Raw genomic sequence first — 13,753 nt, 5'->3', positions numbered from 1 at the left:
GCGTCTGCCTTCGGCTCGGGTCGTGGTCCCAGGGTCCTGGGATCGAGCCCACATCGGGCTCCCTGCTCTGTGGGAAGCCTGCTTCTCCCTCTCCTCCCCACTTGTGCTCTCTCACTATCTCTGTCTCTCTCAAATAAATAAAATCTAAAAAAAAAATTTAAAGCTGCTGGTCCTTTCATTGAAGGCTGCGGAGAAGAGCAGATTTCCTAAAGAGCCTTTCTGTTGAAAACAGGCCCAAAGGCTTTGTGGTAGCTGGTGGAAATGTGTGGCTCCTGCAGACGGGGTGTGATTTGGAGACTGGAGCTGAAGGTGACATTTTCTGTCTGAGGAAACACCATGGACAGTATATCCTGAAAGAGTTCCCCCTTCCCGACCTTTCAGCCAATATTCTGTTTGCTTGGTTTAAGAAAGGATTGGCAAAGGTGTCCAGTAACAGAAAGCACATACAACCTCTTCAAAGAGAAATCTGATTTATCCAGTTTCACATGTAAGTTATGACCCCATCATTTCATTTCCAGAAACCTGTGTTACTAATAGAGGAATGGGTAAGTAAAGTCTAGCATATTCACTGACATGCAGAGGGAGCAAAGACACACACAAACCACCCCCCCACTGGAGCCATGTGATGTAAATACAAAATAGGGCTTATTGAGGGAAAACTTGGGAGCGCAGACCGTTCCTTGAGCACCCATTACCTCACAGAGAAGTGTGCTTAAGCTGGGGAGAGCTGCACCAGTTCCACCATGAAAAGGATTACAGTAAAAGGACCCAATTCCATGATGCTCTGCTTGCTTATGGAAGGAAGCAAGGAACATGCCTGTGACAATATAATAATGAGCTACTTGGTCGAGGCAAAACTCTTGTTAGACCTTGTTAGAAAGAGGGAGCTTTCAGAGCTCAACTTTGGTATCAGCCAGTTCCATGTGGCCAACTCAGATCTGCTAAGTAGTTCCTTTCAGCACTGGCTGTGGGGCTATTTGGATTTGCATAATTACGTGTTATTTTGCCTTTATAAAGAATGAAGTATGTGTGTGAGAATAGACAGGAAAAATGGAAGGATACATACTAAACCACTGACAGGGCTTACCTCAGAGTAGAATTGAATTAAAGAAGCAAAAAGGAAAAACTCTCCTTATGTGTAATGGATTTCCTTTTTTTTTTTAAAGATTTTATTTTTAAGTAATCTCTACACCCGACGTGGGGCTTGAACTCACAACCCCAAGATCAAGAGTCACACACTCTACTGACTGAGCCAGCCGGGCACAGCCAGGCGCCTCGTGTGTAATGGATTTCCATGTTGCTTGAATTTGCTACATTGAGCATATATTATAAATGGAATAATTTTACAGTGGAAATGTCTTGTTAAAAAAAAAAGATTGGATAAGGATGAGTAAATGTGTAAAGAACATTTTAAGTAGTGAAATAGTTTTCCATTAAATATTTTGTGCATGTTTTTCCAATTCTGAGGAAAGTTTTCATTACTCTCCTGGTTTCCTTTTGGAAGCATTCTGGTTTGATCAGTTTAGACACCCGCAGACAGTGAAGGTAGGTCAGTAGCATGACTACGGAGTATACACTTTGGAGCATAATCAGAGTATTCCAGAGGCTCCACGACCAGTCTCCCTGCTTAAGGCACATTCAACACGAGCGCATCATGCCACAGAAAAATTGGGCACTGCTTTGGCTTTTGTTGTGCTGGGACTTGGGCCCCAAGCCTGAATCTCCAAAGTGTGAATCCCAGGACTCCTGAGAAGGGAACAGCACCGCTTTTCCACCTGCCCAGGTAATAGCGTTTAATGATAGAGTTTGCCCTGTGGCCTCTTAACCTTCCCAAGGCCAGTTCAGCTGCTTGGAGTTCGCGTGAGAAAATACAGTGCTGACTGTAGATGAGGTGATTCGGAATATGCATGATTGCTTAATCACTAGATTTTATCAGCCTTTTAAAAGATTACTTAAAAATACATGCATTCGTTACAAAATGGCCTGCTCTAATAAATCGTCCCACCTCTGGTGGAGTATTTTACCACAGCTGAGCAGCTTTTCCTTAAAGCAAAGTCCCCCTATGCTGCCCTGGGATCCCAACCTCAGAAGCAGGCTGGACTAGCCGGCCAGGGACCCAGGTCTCAGGGGAAGCAGAGGGCTCAGGGTGGGGACAGGCTGATGGCTAAGAGGGGGTGCTTGTACTTCATCTAGAGTCCTCTGTATCTTCTAATATACTGTGGCCCCACAGAGGTGCCTGCTGCAGTTGTTCTTGATTGTTCTGCATTCTTAGTGGGGAATTCCTGAGGGTAGAGCAACGATAAAGTAGGATAGATGATGAGTCTGGGGCAGGAGAAGGGTGGTTGGGAGAGAAGAAAGGGGCACTGTTAGAAGCTGAGTTGGGTTCCCCCCCCTTAATTCAGTATGACTGGTGTCCTTCTAAGAAGGTAGAGCATGAGACTCTTGATCTTGAGTTTCTGAGTTTGAGCCCCACACTGGGTGTAGAGTTGCCTTTAAAAAAAAATAAAGTGCTATCAAGAAGGGAAGAGACACAGAGGGAAGATGATGTGAAGACACAAAGGAAAAGGCCTTATGACAACAGACACGGAGATCGGAGTGATGCTGCCACCAGCCAGGGAGTCCTGGAGCCACCGGAAGCTGCAGCAGACAAAGCAGGATCCTCCCCTAGAGAGAGGGAGCACACAAGGCTCTGCTGACACCTTGAATTTGGACTTCCAGCCTCCAGAACTGTAAGAGAATCCATTTTTATTGTGTCAAGCCACCCAGTTTGTTACACGATGCTATGGCAGCTTTAAGCTAAGGCCTACAGGCACTAGGAGGAGAAGTGAGGTAACACCAAAGCTAAATTTCTTCTGCTTTATAGTTTTGGTTACAGCTGGCCTTGCTGTAACCCTCGCTTCTGATTCGATGCGGTTAAGAAACCACAGTTGAACCTTGAGACTCTTCAGACATGAGGAAGAATCTGGGCTCAGTAACCATCCCAGAGAATGGTCTTAACCTGAACAATTGTGTTAACATTTCTCTTTCACTTGTGTGACTTGCTGAGACAGACTGAGAAGATCATGAGCAATACTCCTTGAGTTCAGGCTTTCAAATGCCTAAGTCAGTGAGAGTAATGTGTCAGTCAGGTTCAGGGAGACAAGTTGGCATGACTCAGTTTGAGATTTCAGAAGAGGATACACAGTGTCGACTCAGCCCTTTTATTTCTAAGCTGTAAGCAAACGTCATCTTTTCTCTTTATTGTGATCCTTTTCTTTGTCTACAGGACAGGAATCATACTGTGGGAACAATGGCTAAGTAAGGGGAAGTCACTGTAGGTTTGGTGCTAGGAGGCCCCACAGGTGTTTGCCCACCTCAGAAAATCATCTGCAAAGAAGCGAAAGCCAGGGCATCTTAATCCATCAGAGCAAAAGGCATGTGTGTTTACCACAGCAGGCCCCGAGTTGAGACCCTTGGAAGGGGCCTGTTTGTGCGGAAGCATTCAAATATCTGGGGTGGGTATGTGAGTTTCAGGCTCCATTGTCTTGGTCTGTCAAGATGAGGTCAGATGCGGTGGCGGTTTTGGAGATATGATGGGTACAGGCCGTCATAATGCCACTGGCGCCACTGCTCAATAGCTTCCCGGCTTCTCTCTTCCTGTTCTGGGGAGCAGAGGTAAAATGGTCGTGTTAGCATGGAGAGGATTCTGAGCTGAGGAGAGCCACCAAGCTCTTGACAGCCATCAACCCAAACTGCCTACCCTCTGGCGACATGAACAAACTGTGCCAAATAGAATGTCTGAGTTGAAAGACCTAACAGAACAGTGAGTCGAAAGGTCTCACTTTGGGGGCCAAGCCCTGGCAGGAGACGGAGCTGGTAGCCAGTAGAGCCAAGATCAAAATCTGTGTCTCGGTCCTGTGCTCTTTCCCCTGCACAGCCAGCAAAGCGGGGAGAGGTAACAACTGGCTCAAAGAGGTGACAACTAAGAAACGAAGTACGAAGAGAACAGAACAGGAACGAAAAGAGACGACAGGCTTTATGGTTGAAAAAATACATCATGGAAGGAAATAACTGTCAACTTCAAGGGATGGCGTTATGAGTAATTTTTTCTCAGGCTTTAAAAATAAAATTATGTTTTAAGAACTATCCAGAAGGGATGCCTGGGTGGCTCAGTCGTTAAGCAGCTGCCTTCGGCTCAGGTCATGATCCCAGGGCCCTGGGATTGAGTCCTGCATCAGGCTCCCTGCTGGGCGGGGAGCCTGCTTCTCCCTCTGCCTGCAGCTCCCCCTGCTTGTGCTCTCACTCACTCTTTCTCGCCTATGCTCTCTCTCTCTAGCAAATAAATAAAATCTTTAAAAAAAAAAAGAACTATCCAGAAAAGGGGGTGGGTAAAGCAAAGTGGAGGGAAATTTGATAATGGTTGATTCTGGGTTATGGTTATATTGGGGTTCAATGAACTATATACTTTTCCATATGTTTGAAATTTTTCAAAGTAAAAGGCCAAAAAGAACAGAAGGGAGTTTTTAGTAAGAAAGTCTTGCTGTTGCTGTCTTTAATCAGACATGTCTCTGAATAACAACTTTGTTCAATTGTAGAATTAGGCTCCTGACGCTAAGTCCACACTGCCTGTCGTTAGGGACCATGAAAGCACGAACAGTTTGAACAAGTCCCTCAATGTGTAAAAAGGCAACCGTAAGACTCCTCAAAAAGTTAGACAGCATTACCACGTAACCCAACAATTCCACTCCTAGGTATATACCTAAGAGAAGTGAAAATAGGGGCAAGTGAATGGATAAACAAAGAGTTATATATGCACATACACACACAATGTATGTTTAATTCAGTCATAAAAAGGAATGAAATATGCCAGACACAAAAAGACATGTACTGTGTGATTCCACTTACAGAAATACCTAGAACAAATTGGTAGAGACCAAAACGTATTAGAGGTGAGCAGAGACTGTGGGGAGCAGGGAGTTAACTCTTGGATATTGGGGACAGAGTTCATCTCTGAGGTGATGAAATGTTCTAGGAATCCATAGTGGTGCCGGCTGCACAACCGTGTGAACAGGCTAAATGCCACTGACTTGTATACTTCAAAATGATGACGATGCCAAATTTCATGCAAATTTTACCACAGTTTTTAAGTAGTTGTGGAAAATGTTGGGAGGATAGGAGGTTCTAACAGATAAAGATAGTATCAAGGACTCAGAACCCCCAAAGACGTCCTTTTTTCCAAATGTGGGCTTCACCACCAAAAAGCCTGTGAACCTGACTTTGGTGCTAGTGAACCTCATTCTTTGGGGCATTGGGCAAACAGGACGGCCTGGTGACGTCAGGATGCAGAGAAAATGGATGTCCCCATGGTCCTTAGCCCCCATGAGAGCCTGATGCCCTCAACAAGAAGGACCCCCTGTTACCACTGGGTATTCAGGCATCATGGCTGCTGGGTATATTTCCTTCCTCTGTGGGCTTGGAGTCAGTGCTACCCTTGACGCTGGAAATCGCCTTTGGGACTTAGTACCCCAGGACAGCCCAGAGCTTAGAGTCAGGCCCCGGCTGGAGCTTTGGGTCTTCAGCCCTTCAGACCTTTCTCAGGCCAGATAGATCAGCTACTCTTTGCCGATCTTGAGAGCATGGTTTTGACATAGAAGTTGATTATTTTTCTCCAGGTCATGCCGATTTCTTCGTACACCATTTCACTTAGACAAAGGGAAGGCCTCCCTGGTAAAGGCCCAAACAGTGTGGCTTTTGTGTAGGGGACCACTTGTAGCTGAGCGTGTTTAGCCAAGCCCAGATGGGCCCAGGCTTCCTTCCGGCTTTGAAGGTGGAAGCAGAGTTTTGCTCCCACACAGACCTCAGAGGTAGGAGCCAACACACTCTTTATCCTGGCACTTCCAGAGGCAGAACTCAAAGGCATAAAGGCATCTTTTCCTCATCAAACTAGGGGTTTTGAGTAGAGAAATAACCAGGAGCCACAGCCTTCCCAGAACAGGTCCGGTGTGTCCTGGATGGGCTGATGGGCCTTCAAGATGGGGTTCTCCGGCTCTCAGGAAGGTCCCTCTGGTCTAGACCACCTGCCTAAACTTCCTCCTTTGGAAATCCTAGGCCTTTCGTTTATCCATGGTCATCCCTCAGCATTTGCTTTTAAGGGGTAGGGACAAACCTGCAGCTGCTGCCAGTTATTCTGAGAATAGGTGACACGGTCAGATCAAAATAGCCAACCGAAAAACCAGGGTCCTGACTGGTGAGTGTGTGTGGGCCTCAGAGAAGGGCTAAGAGCGCTCCGCACTGGGGTAGAGGTTCACCAGCCCTGCGGCTACCACACCGCAGTACACTGCAGTCGGTGCTCTGGGCAGAAGTCAGGGAAGAGGAGGAAAATTGAAATGCATTTCCCATCAGCATTTACCCTCAGGCAGGCTGGATCTGCTCCACCTCTTTGCCTTCCCTTCCTTTATCCAGCCCTGGGGAGACTGAAGGTGGGGGTGGGGAGGGCGTGCTCTCCTTACCTCACTCACTCCATCCAACTGCAGGGACCAATTCCCAGATCAAAGAGGTCCCCTAAGACCTCTACACACCTGACCATCCTTCATTTATAAGAACATTTCTTGGCTGGCAAACATACCTTGGTTCGGATCCCTGACTAGTGATGGCACCTTGGAAACTCAGGCACCCTTTCTAAGCCTGAGTTTTTGCAACAAAAACACAAATTGTAAGACCTGAGAGGCTGGGTGTAAGGGTTGAGTGGTTCAGAGCAGTGCCTGACAGAGCAAGTACTCAACCAGTGACAACAGCTCTGTCATTACAACCCCCGTAGGCCTGTGGCCTGGCCTGCAGAGTCTTCATCTTTGTGGGTAAGGCCTCAGGCCCCCGATCACTGTCTCTCTAGCTTTAGTAGAGGACTGGTCATCCCCCAAGTGCCTGGCCCCTCACCCTAATTCATTATGAAAGGGAAAACAGTGTTCTCCACCCAGATGCTAGGGATTGGGACCAGAAACATTTACAAATGCCCAAAATAAAATCCTATTATTAATACGGTGAGTTTAAAAAAAGAAAAAAAAAGACCTTGAAGGAATTTTGCTGGCCGCATTCTCATTTTTAAATGTCTCTCCCCAAGCTGTTCACCAAGGTAAACAAATGTCCAACAGAAATATTTTGCCTCTGAGTTACAACGGCCTGCCCCCGCCAACCCCCGGATGTTCCCAGAAAGCTTGATTTGGTGGGATCCAAGCCCAACACCTGTTTGCAGGGCTCAGGTGCCACCTGTGAGGCAGTGGGCATAGCCTGTAGCCCTTGGGTACCTGGTGATTGTATCCTGTTCCTAAGAGATGCCCTCAGTGAGTGTTACCTCCCAAATCCACCAGAACATACAAGCCCCGAGGCTCATGACTTCAGAACGAAAATCATGGACTTTCTCTAGCAAAGGGCACCTAAACTGGGGCCCTTTGTCCAAGCTCATGTACATTCAGGAGCTTGCTTGGGAGCATTTCATCTTGAAGTGTGGGGGAAAGACCAAAACAAAAATAAACATAAATGCACACTCTGGCCTGCTAGCCTCAGCCCTGATCAGTGTTTCTACAGGGTTTTGCTCAGGGTGACACTTGAGGACACTTAATAGATGATAAGTCCCATCCCATGGCATGGGAGACTGGTTTGAAAACAGCACCTCCCTCTGCCCATGCCCATGCCCACACCCAGCTGCCACCACTGAGGCCTTGGTGAAATCAGCATTGCCTAAGGGAGGCAGGAGTCCTGAGGCAGGGAACAAAGTGTGCCGTTTGCCTGTCAAGAGACTCTGACACAAAAGCCAAGGCTTAGAAAAGATAAGAGCAGTTGGATAAGGGCACAAGCAAAGCGTATAAAACTTAGCATGTGCCTAACACTATGGGTGAGTTGCTTTCTGAGGTCAGGTTTCCTGGTTTGGTTACACTGGTCAGATAAGATACCGATTATAGGGGCGCCTGGGTGGCTCAGTCGTTGTCTGCCTTCGGCTCAGGTCATAATCCCGGGGTCCTGGGATCGAGCCCCGCGTCAGGCTCTCTGATTAGTGGGGAGCTTGCTTCTCCCTCTCCCTCTGCTGCACCCCCTGCTTGTGCTCTCTCTCTGTCAAATAAATAAATAAAATCTTTAAAAAAAAAAAAAGATACTGATTATAGTGAATAGGCAAACAAAGGCCAGAATGAGTAGTTCCTAGAGCCATTCTGTTGATGTGAATCCAGGGGAGTTGAAAGTGAGTTTGAAACCTTTCCAACGCACCTGTAACCAGAGCTAAGCCACTAGCGTAGGGGCTAAGACAGGGAACACAGGCAACCACCGTAATCCCCAAGCAGGAGGAGAAAATACGATCAGCCAAAATTTCCCCAAGCCAGTGGAAATATAGGTGTTGTGTTCTCTTCCGTGCCTTCTCAAGTTCTGTAGCCATTTGTGTGACTTTCTTCCTTCAGGACTCCAATAGATGTGAACTGAGGAAAGAGCCTCTCTTACCCCTCCCTCGTCTAATTAAAATTTAGGGAGAAGTGGAAGCAACTTTTGATTTTCCCCCAAAGGCCCATTTCCCCGAAGATACTGGCTGAAGAGCTCTTACCGTCATTTTGCTCCTCCACGAAGTTCTCAAACTCGTTCCTTTGTTCCTCGTGATACTCTCTCTGCAGCTCATCAGCCCGCAACTTCTGCCTGTTCTCCACTGGGGAAGGGCAAGAAGTGAGAGTTGCCTCCGAGAATGCAGACAGCGGCACGCATCCAGGGGAACACTGATCATTTTGCCTGAGAAACTTGAACCTGGCGGGGAAGGGTTGTTTGGGAGGGGGACGGATGGGGGCTTCACGAAGATGATTTACTCCTGACACAGACTTTAAAACTTGAAGGACCCAGGAGCTCACCCCGTCCAAGCACCGTATTTTGCAAATGAGAAAAGCAGTTTAGCTTCACTCATAAAATTAGTGGTGCATCTGAGTATGCTGGGCCAGTTAGAAACTAGAAATCCAATGATTAGAAATGAATTCTAGGAGGGAATAATCAACTTAAAGTTAATTTCAAAGTCCCATGTTGGGCTCCGAGCTCAGCAGGAGCTCTCTCAGGCTCTCTCTCAAATTAATAAAATCTTTAAAAAAAAAAAAAGTTAATTTCACATTAATACCTCTAAGTCTTTAGTCTCTGAGCACGTGTCACAGCCAAAATGTGTGCCAGGCACAGATTAAAAAGGCAAGTAAGAAAGATTCTGTGCCTATATTTTAGAGGCCTGTAGTCCAGATAAGGAAAAAGATACAAAAATAAGTCATGCCCAGCAGTATGGCTGTTGTGATAGAAATGTATACAGGGCACAATGATGGTAGGGATGATAAAATGAGGTAGGGAGATCTGAGAGGATCCTTGATATCCGTGCCCTTAGGCAGTTGCCTCCCTTTGTGTGGGCTGGCCTTAACTGACTCTTCTAGTGAGCAGAAGATGGAAGACATGATGGAATGTGGCTTCCTTCTTGGGCATCTCTTGTTCTGAGGGAAGCCAGCTGCCGTGTTGTAAGTGGTCTCATAGAGAGCCCCACTCATGGCAAGGAACTGGTGCCTTTGACAGAGTCAGCAAGGCACTGAGGCTTGTTTGAAGGCAGATCTTGCCATCAGGCCTTGAGATGACTGCAACCTGGGAGAGGTGCTGAGCCTGAGGCCCCCAGCTAAGGCATATCTGGACTGCTGAGCAACTAGGAGACTGTAAATGTGGTTTTAAGCTGCTAAATTCGGGATCCATTGGTACACAGCAATAGATAACTGGTACAGAATATGAGGTGATCAGGTAAACTTCCTGAAGATACTGACTGCAGGTACCCCTTATTTTGTAAGACAATGCATTCTAGTAAAGTTGGCTGTAAACTTTTTTTTTTAAAGATTTTATTTATTTGAGAGAGAGAACAGGGAGAGCAGCAGAGGGAAAGGGATAGAGAATCTCAAGCAGAGTCTACGCTGAGCGTGGAGCCTGATGTGGGGCTTGATCTCACAACCCTGATCATGACCGGAGCTGAAACCAAGAGTCGGACGCTTCACCAACTGAGCCACCCAGGTTCCTCAGATGTAAATTTTTTTATGAGAAATCTGAGTTCCACGTGATAACATTGGGGGGTACACCTCTGTGGTCAGAAGAAATACACCAGTGATAAGTGAAAGCTGTCACCAAGAACATACAAATATGGGAACCATTCCTTGGCAGTTGAACAGCGTAGCCCCCCAGCAGCGCCTTGAGCCCCAGTGGGAATCCCTGCCTGAAACACCACATCACACCTTCACCAGCAGGTGAGCTGTTCCTCACCTGCTTTATTTCAGCCTGAAAAAATCTTTCTAGATTGGAGATCTTTTGGTGTAAAATAGTTCCCTGGTTCACCCATTTCTACCCTTAAATCTTGACCTCTTCTTAACCAGAGCTCTGGTTGTCTGAAAGAAATTATTGAAAGCTCTCTTAGTATCAAGATAGTTGCTTTTAACTGGGCTTCAGCTGGACAAATCCACAACAGCAGGAAGCCCATATCTGGTACAGGAGGAACTGGTCCCTCAAGGACACCTCACACTCCTCTGGTATGATCACATCAAAGAGGGGAGACTCAGGCGCCATTGTCCCCACCAGCTTGGCTGTGCAGGAGGAAGTCAGGGGGACAGTGATAATGAAAGAAGAGAGACTGAGGAAGCCGTTGGGTTCTTGCCTCACCCCACATTACAGGGGTGCTAGGACAAACAACAAAGGATTTCTTTGTGTGATAATAGTACCATTAACCATCTGAAATGTTTGAAAGTTAAGTGGCCTACAATAATTAAATTAATTAAATACTTGTTATTTATATTACATTACTTTATGTAACTAAGAGTAAAAGTCCAATTACTGTGAATTGGTCTCAATGCAGATTCCTTAGGTAAATCCCATGCTTTTCCCACACTTAGCCTTTACCCACATAGTTGTGGGACTCTGGAGGCAGAAGGAATTGGTACTCCAGTCCTTCCCCCACACTTACCCCCTTGTCCCACATCCACACATTTCTTAAGAGGGAATTGAGGCTCAGAGAGGTGCAGTGACCTAATCAAAGTCACACAGTTGGTCAGGGCATAGCTTGGGACGAGCCAGAGCCCCAGGTGCCCACACTCCACTACTTGGCCCAAAACACACCTTTCGTGGCACCATCCCCCTTATGACGCACCCTGAGCCCGAGTGTTGCTCCAGGTCCTAGAAACCCACTGGGGATAGGAGGGAAGGGGGTTTGGAGTGTAGGAAGCAAGTGCTTAAATGAGCCATCACTAATTCCTAAAGAAGCATTTTCCATTCCTATATACTTCAAAAAAGAAGCAGTCTTCCCAAATTGCCTTTCTGGAGATGTGACAAATGGGACCCTTGACTCAGCAACAGCTAAGAACAATTTAAGTCTTGGGACAAAATGCCATGACACTGTGCATCCTGTGCATCGTGTACATCCCTTCTGAGGTTCTGCATTTCATTCTTAGTGCCTCCTCTCGTCCTAAAGGAACCTCCTGCATCTTTACCCAGAAGCTTAGAGATGTCAGGTGCCTGTTTCCTGGTTCCAGATTCCAGTCTATCAATGTCACTTGCCTTTTACCCAGCCTGAGACATAACTGGGCATTGTTCTCCTGCCCACACAAGGGAGTCATGCAGATGACAGCAGGGGAACTCAGGTGCATCCTATGTTTTCACCAGGCTGTCCTGTTTGAGGTGAGGGACCTCACGACTTATGTTTGAGGTGAGGGACCTCTGGCTTCATCATGCTCCTCGTGGTTCTGAATCAGCTTACAGGGATGGAAACTATTCGCCTCTCCTAAATTCACGCCTGTTCCCCACTGGAAGTCTGCCAGGAGGCCGCTTATCTGATTTCCATCAAGAACTGCCCGGCCTTCATCACAGCCCTTCCCATGTTTCTGGGTGTTTGCTACCTTCTAAATCTCAAGTTGGATGAGGCCTAGAGATTTTCCCCCAGTGTGGTTCATACTTATTCAGTTGGTTGGGGGTGGGAGAAAGGAATTTCATCTCCAAGCATTTTCATCATTTGAAAACAGTCCTGTTATTTTTACTGAGCAAGTTAGCCTTGCAGAGCGTGCCGAGGTACACAGAGTTTATTCAGACATATGCGCAAGTAATGAATCAAGCCACAGACTCAGAGACAGAGCTCAGAGTCCTTGGAAGAATCTAGTTCAAGGGCAGAAAACTTAGATGCCTTCAAGGGTCGGCAGGTCATGGAAATGAGGGTCCCTGTCAGGCAGGGGACAGCAGGGCCTACTTCAGACTAAGAAGGAGACACACTTCCAAGCTCAAAAGCCTTCCAAATGCATTGAAAATGAAAATTTAAAAAACAAAACAAACACACAAAAAAACACTGCTCGCTGAATACCACAATTTCAGGGGCTTATAAATAAGGAAACTTGGGGCCCGGGGAGGAAGAGGCCAAGGCCACTTAGCACAGCTGTCACCAAGCCCACAGCCCCAGCTCCCAGTCCCATGTGCCCTCTCCGTGCCTGTAGTGCTGGTGATTGCTCTTGCACGTGAGGCACTGTCTGATACCCCCAGAAACCACACACCCAGATACTGTGTTCCCTCCTGACTAAAACATATTTCTCCTTAACGTTTTAAACTTCCTGAAATTGGGATGCATCTCATCTCTATTAAGTGCGTTCGATGTAGCCCTGCCCCTTTTTGTTCCTTCCCCCGGTGGTGTAGTCAAAGATGTCACCTGCAATTGAGGGAATGTGGAATTTCTAATTCAGAACCGCCATCACTTTGATACCCAATGGCCTAGGTGGAGCCTTCCTTGATCCCCCAGCAGTCCCCACAGCCCAGCTGACTGTGAGAAAGGAATGGGAGGGGCAGGCCTCCAGCATCCTTACCACTGGCCTCGTCTCGGGATTTGGGGGACCGCTTGCCGCGCTTCTTGAGGAAATTTGAGGCATCTAATTCTTGCATGAAAATCTTCTGTTCCACATCTGAAACCCGAGAGAGGCCCGTCACAACCAGCCCAGGTTCGCCAGGGTTACCGCAGTAGCTATCCCACCTACCTTGCACCCCTGGGTGGCCCTCGCATTCACCTTCCTGAGCCTCTTGTCCTGCCATCTGCTGGGTACCCACCGATGCACCAGTCCCCTCCTGCAGCACTGTGGGAGAACACAGGGTGAGGGCTGCGGTACCTCAAGGGGAGCTGGGCTCCCCAGAGCTGGGCTGGGACAGCCCTTCCCAGACACTGTGACTTGCCAGGCCCCAGTGTGGGGCACTGGGGCCCGCAAATCCCAGCCACAGAGCGGTCTCCCCAGGAAACCTCCAAGTAAGCTGTTCTTTCTGTGTTGTGTTATACACACACTCACACACACACAAACACACACACCCAGGCACAGCTGTCTTAACAGTAAACACCCCCCTTCCTACCTGGGCCAGCTGAGCAGCCTCATCTAACACCAATCCATCCTGGAGCTTCCCCATACTCACTGGTCAGGAGCACAGCAGCTGAGAGACAGGAGGCCATGAGCAGCTGTCTCCAGGCCATTGTTGGAGGGGCTGAGGCTCTGTTTGGGAACCACAGGGCAGAGAGGGTTCTGCAGACCCTGAAGCCAGCCGCCAGGTCCTCACGTCTGTGCCAGGCATGCCAGGAGGGAGGGAGGCAGGAGACCTGGATGCCCCTGGGCGGGGGGGCGGGGGAGGGGTCTCAGCAGTGGCTTCCATTGGCTGCTTCCTGGAGCACTGGAGATGTTTTTGGCATCCTGCAGACCTTCACAGAAGCAGAGCCTGTCGTCGTCAGGTCCCG

At 47.8% G+C, this 13,753-nt stretch overlaps 2 protein-coding genes across 2 annotated transcripts in view; one reads left to right on the top strand and one right to left on the bottom strand.

Moving 5' to 3' along the window:
• MCM10 (minichromosome maintenance 10 replication initiation factor) overlaps window positions 1–13,753 on the top strand; it is an 83,281-nt gene that overhangs the window by 53,622 nt on the left and 15,906 nt on the right. The gene's annotated exons all lie outside the window — the stretch shown is intronic.
• Window positions 3,184–13,495, bottom strand: UCMA (upper zone of growth plate and cartilage matrix associated). Its single transcript, XM_045871388.1, has 5 exons — window positions 13,438–13,495; window positions 13,044–13,109; window positions 12,846–12,941; window positions 8,564–8,662; window positions 3,184–3,641 (listed from the first exon to the last, which is right to left on the bottom strand). The coding sequence occupies exons 1-5, from the start codon at window positions 13,493–13,495 to the stop codon at window positions 3,544–3,546; spliced, it is 417 nt and encodes a 138-aa protein (XP_045727344.1). The 3' UTR covers window positions 3,184–3,543.

This window comes from Mirounga angustirostris, unplaced genomic scaffold (genome assembly GCF_029215605.1).
Source record: "Mirounga angustirostris isolate CCGP_5_RB_7025 unplaced genomic scaffold, mMirAng1.0.hap1 SCAF_5, whole genome shotgun sequence".
In the NCBI taxonomy this organism is placed as follows: Eukaryota; Metazoa; Chordata; class Mammalia; order Carnivora; family Phocidae; genus Mirounga; species Mirounga angustirostris.
This window is presented reverse-complemented; position numbering and strand designations above follow the sequence as displayed.

Excerpts from the sequence above, each read along its gene's own strand:
- UCMA (XM_045871388.1), bottom strand. The coding sequence starts at position 13,495 with ATGGCCTGGAGACAGCTGCTCATGGCCTCCTGTCTCTCAGCTGCTGTG. Across the intron at positions 12,942-13,043 it reads AGGACAAGAGGCTCAGGAAG|ATGTGGAACAGAAGATTTTC; the intron begins GTGAATGCGAGG and ends CTCGGGTTTCAG. Across the intron at positions 3,642-8,563 it reads CGTGGAGGAGCAAAATGACG|AACAGGAAGAGAGAAGCCGG; the intron begins GTAAGAGCTCTT and ends TCTGCTCCCCAG.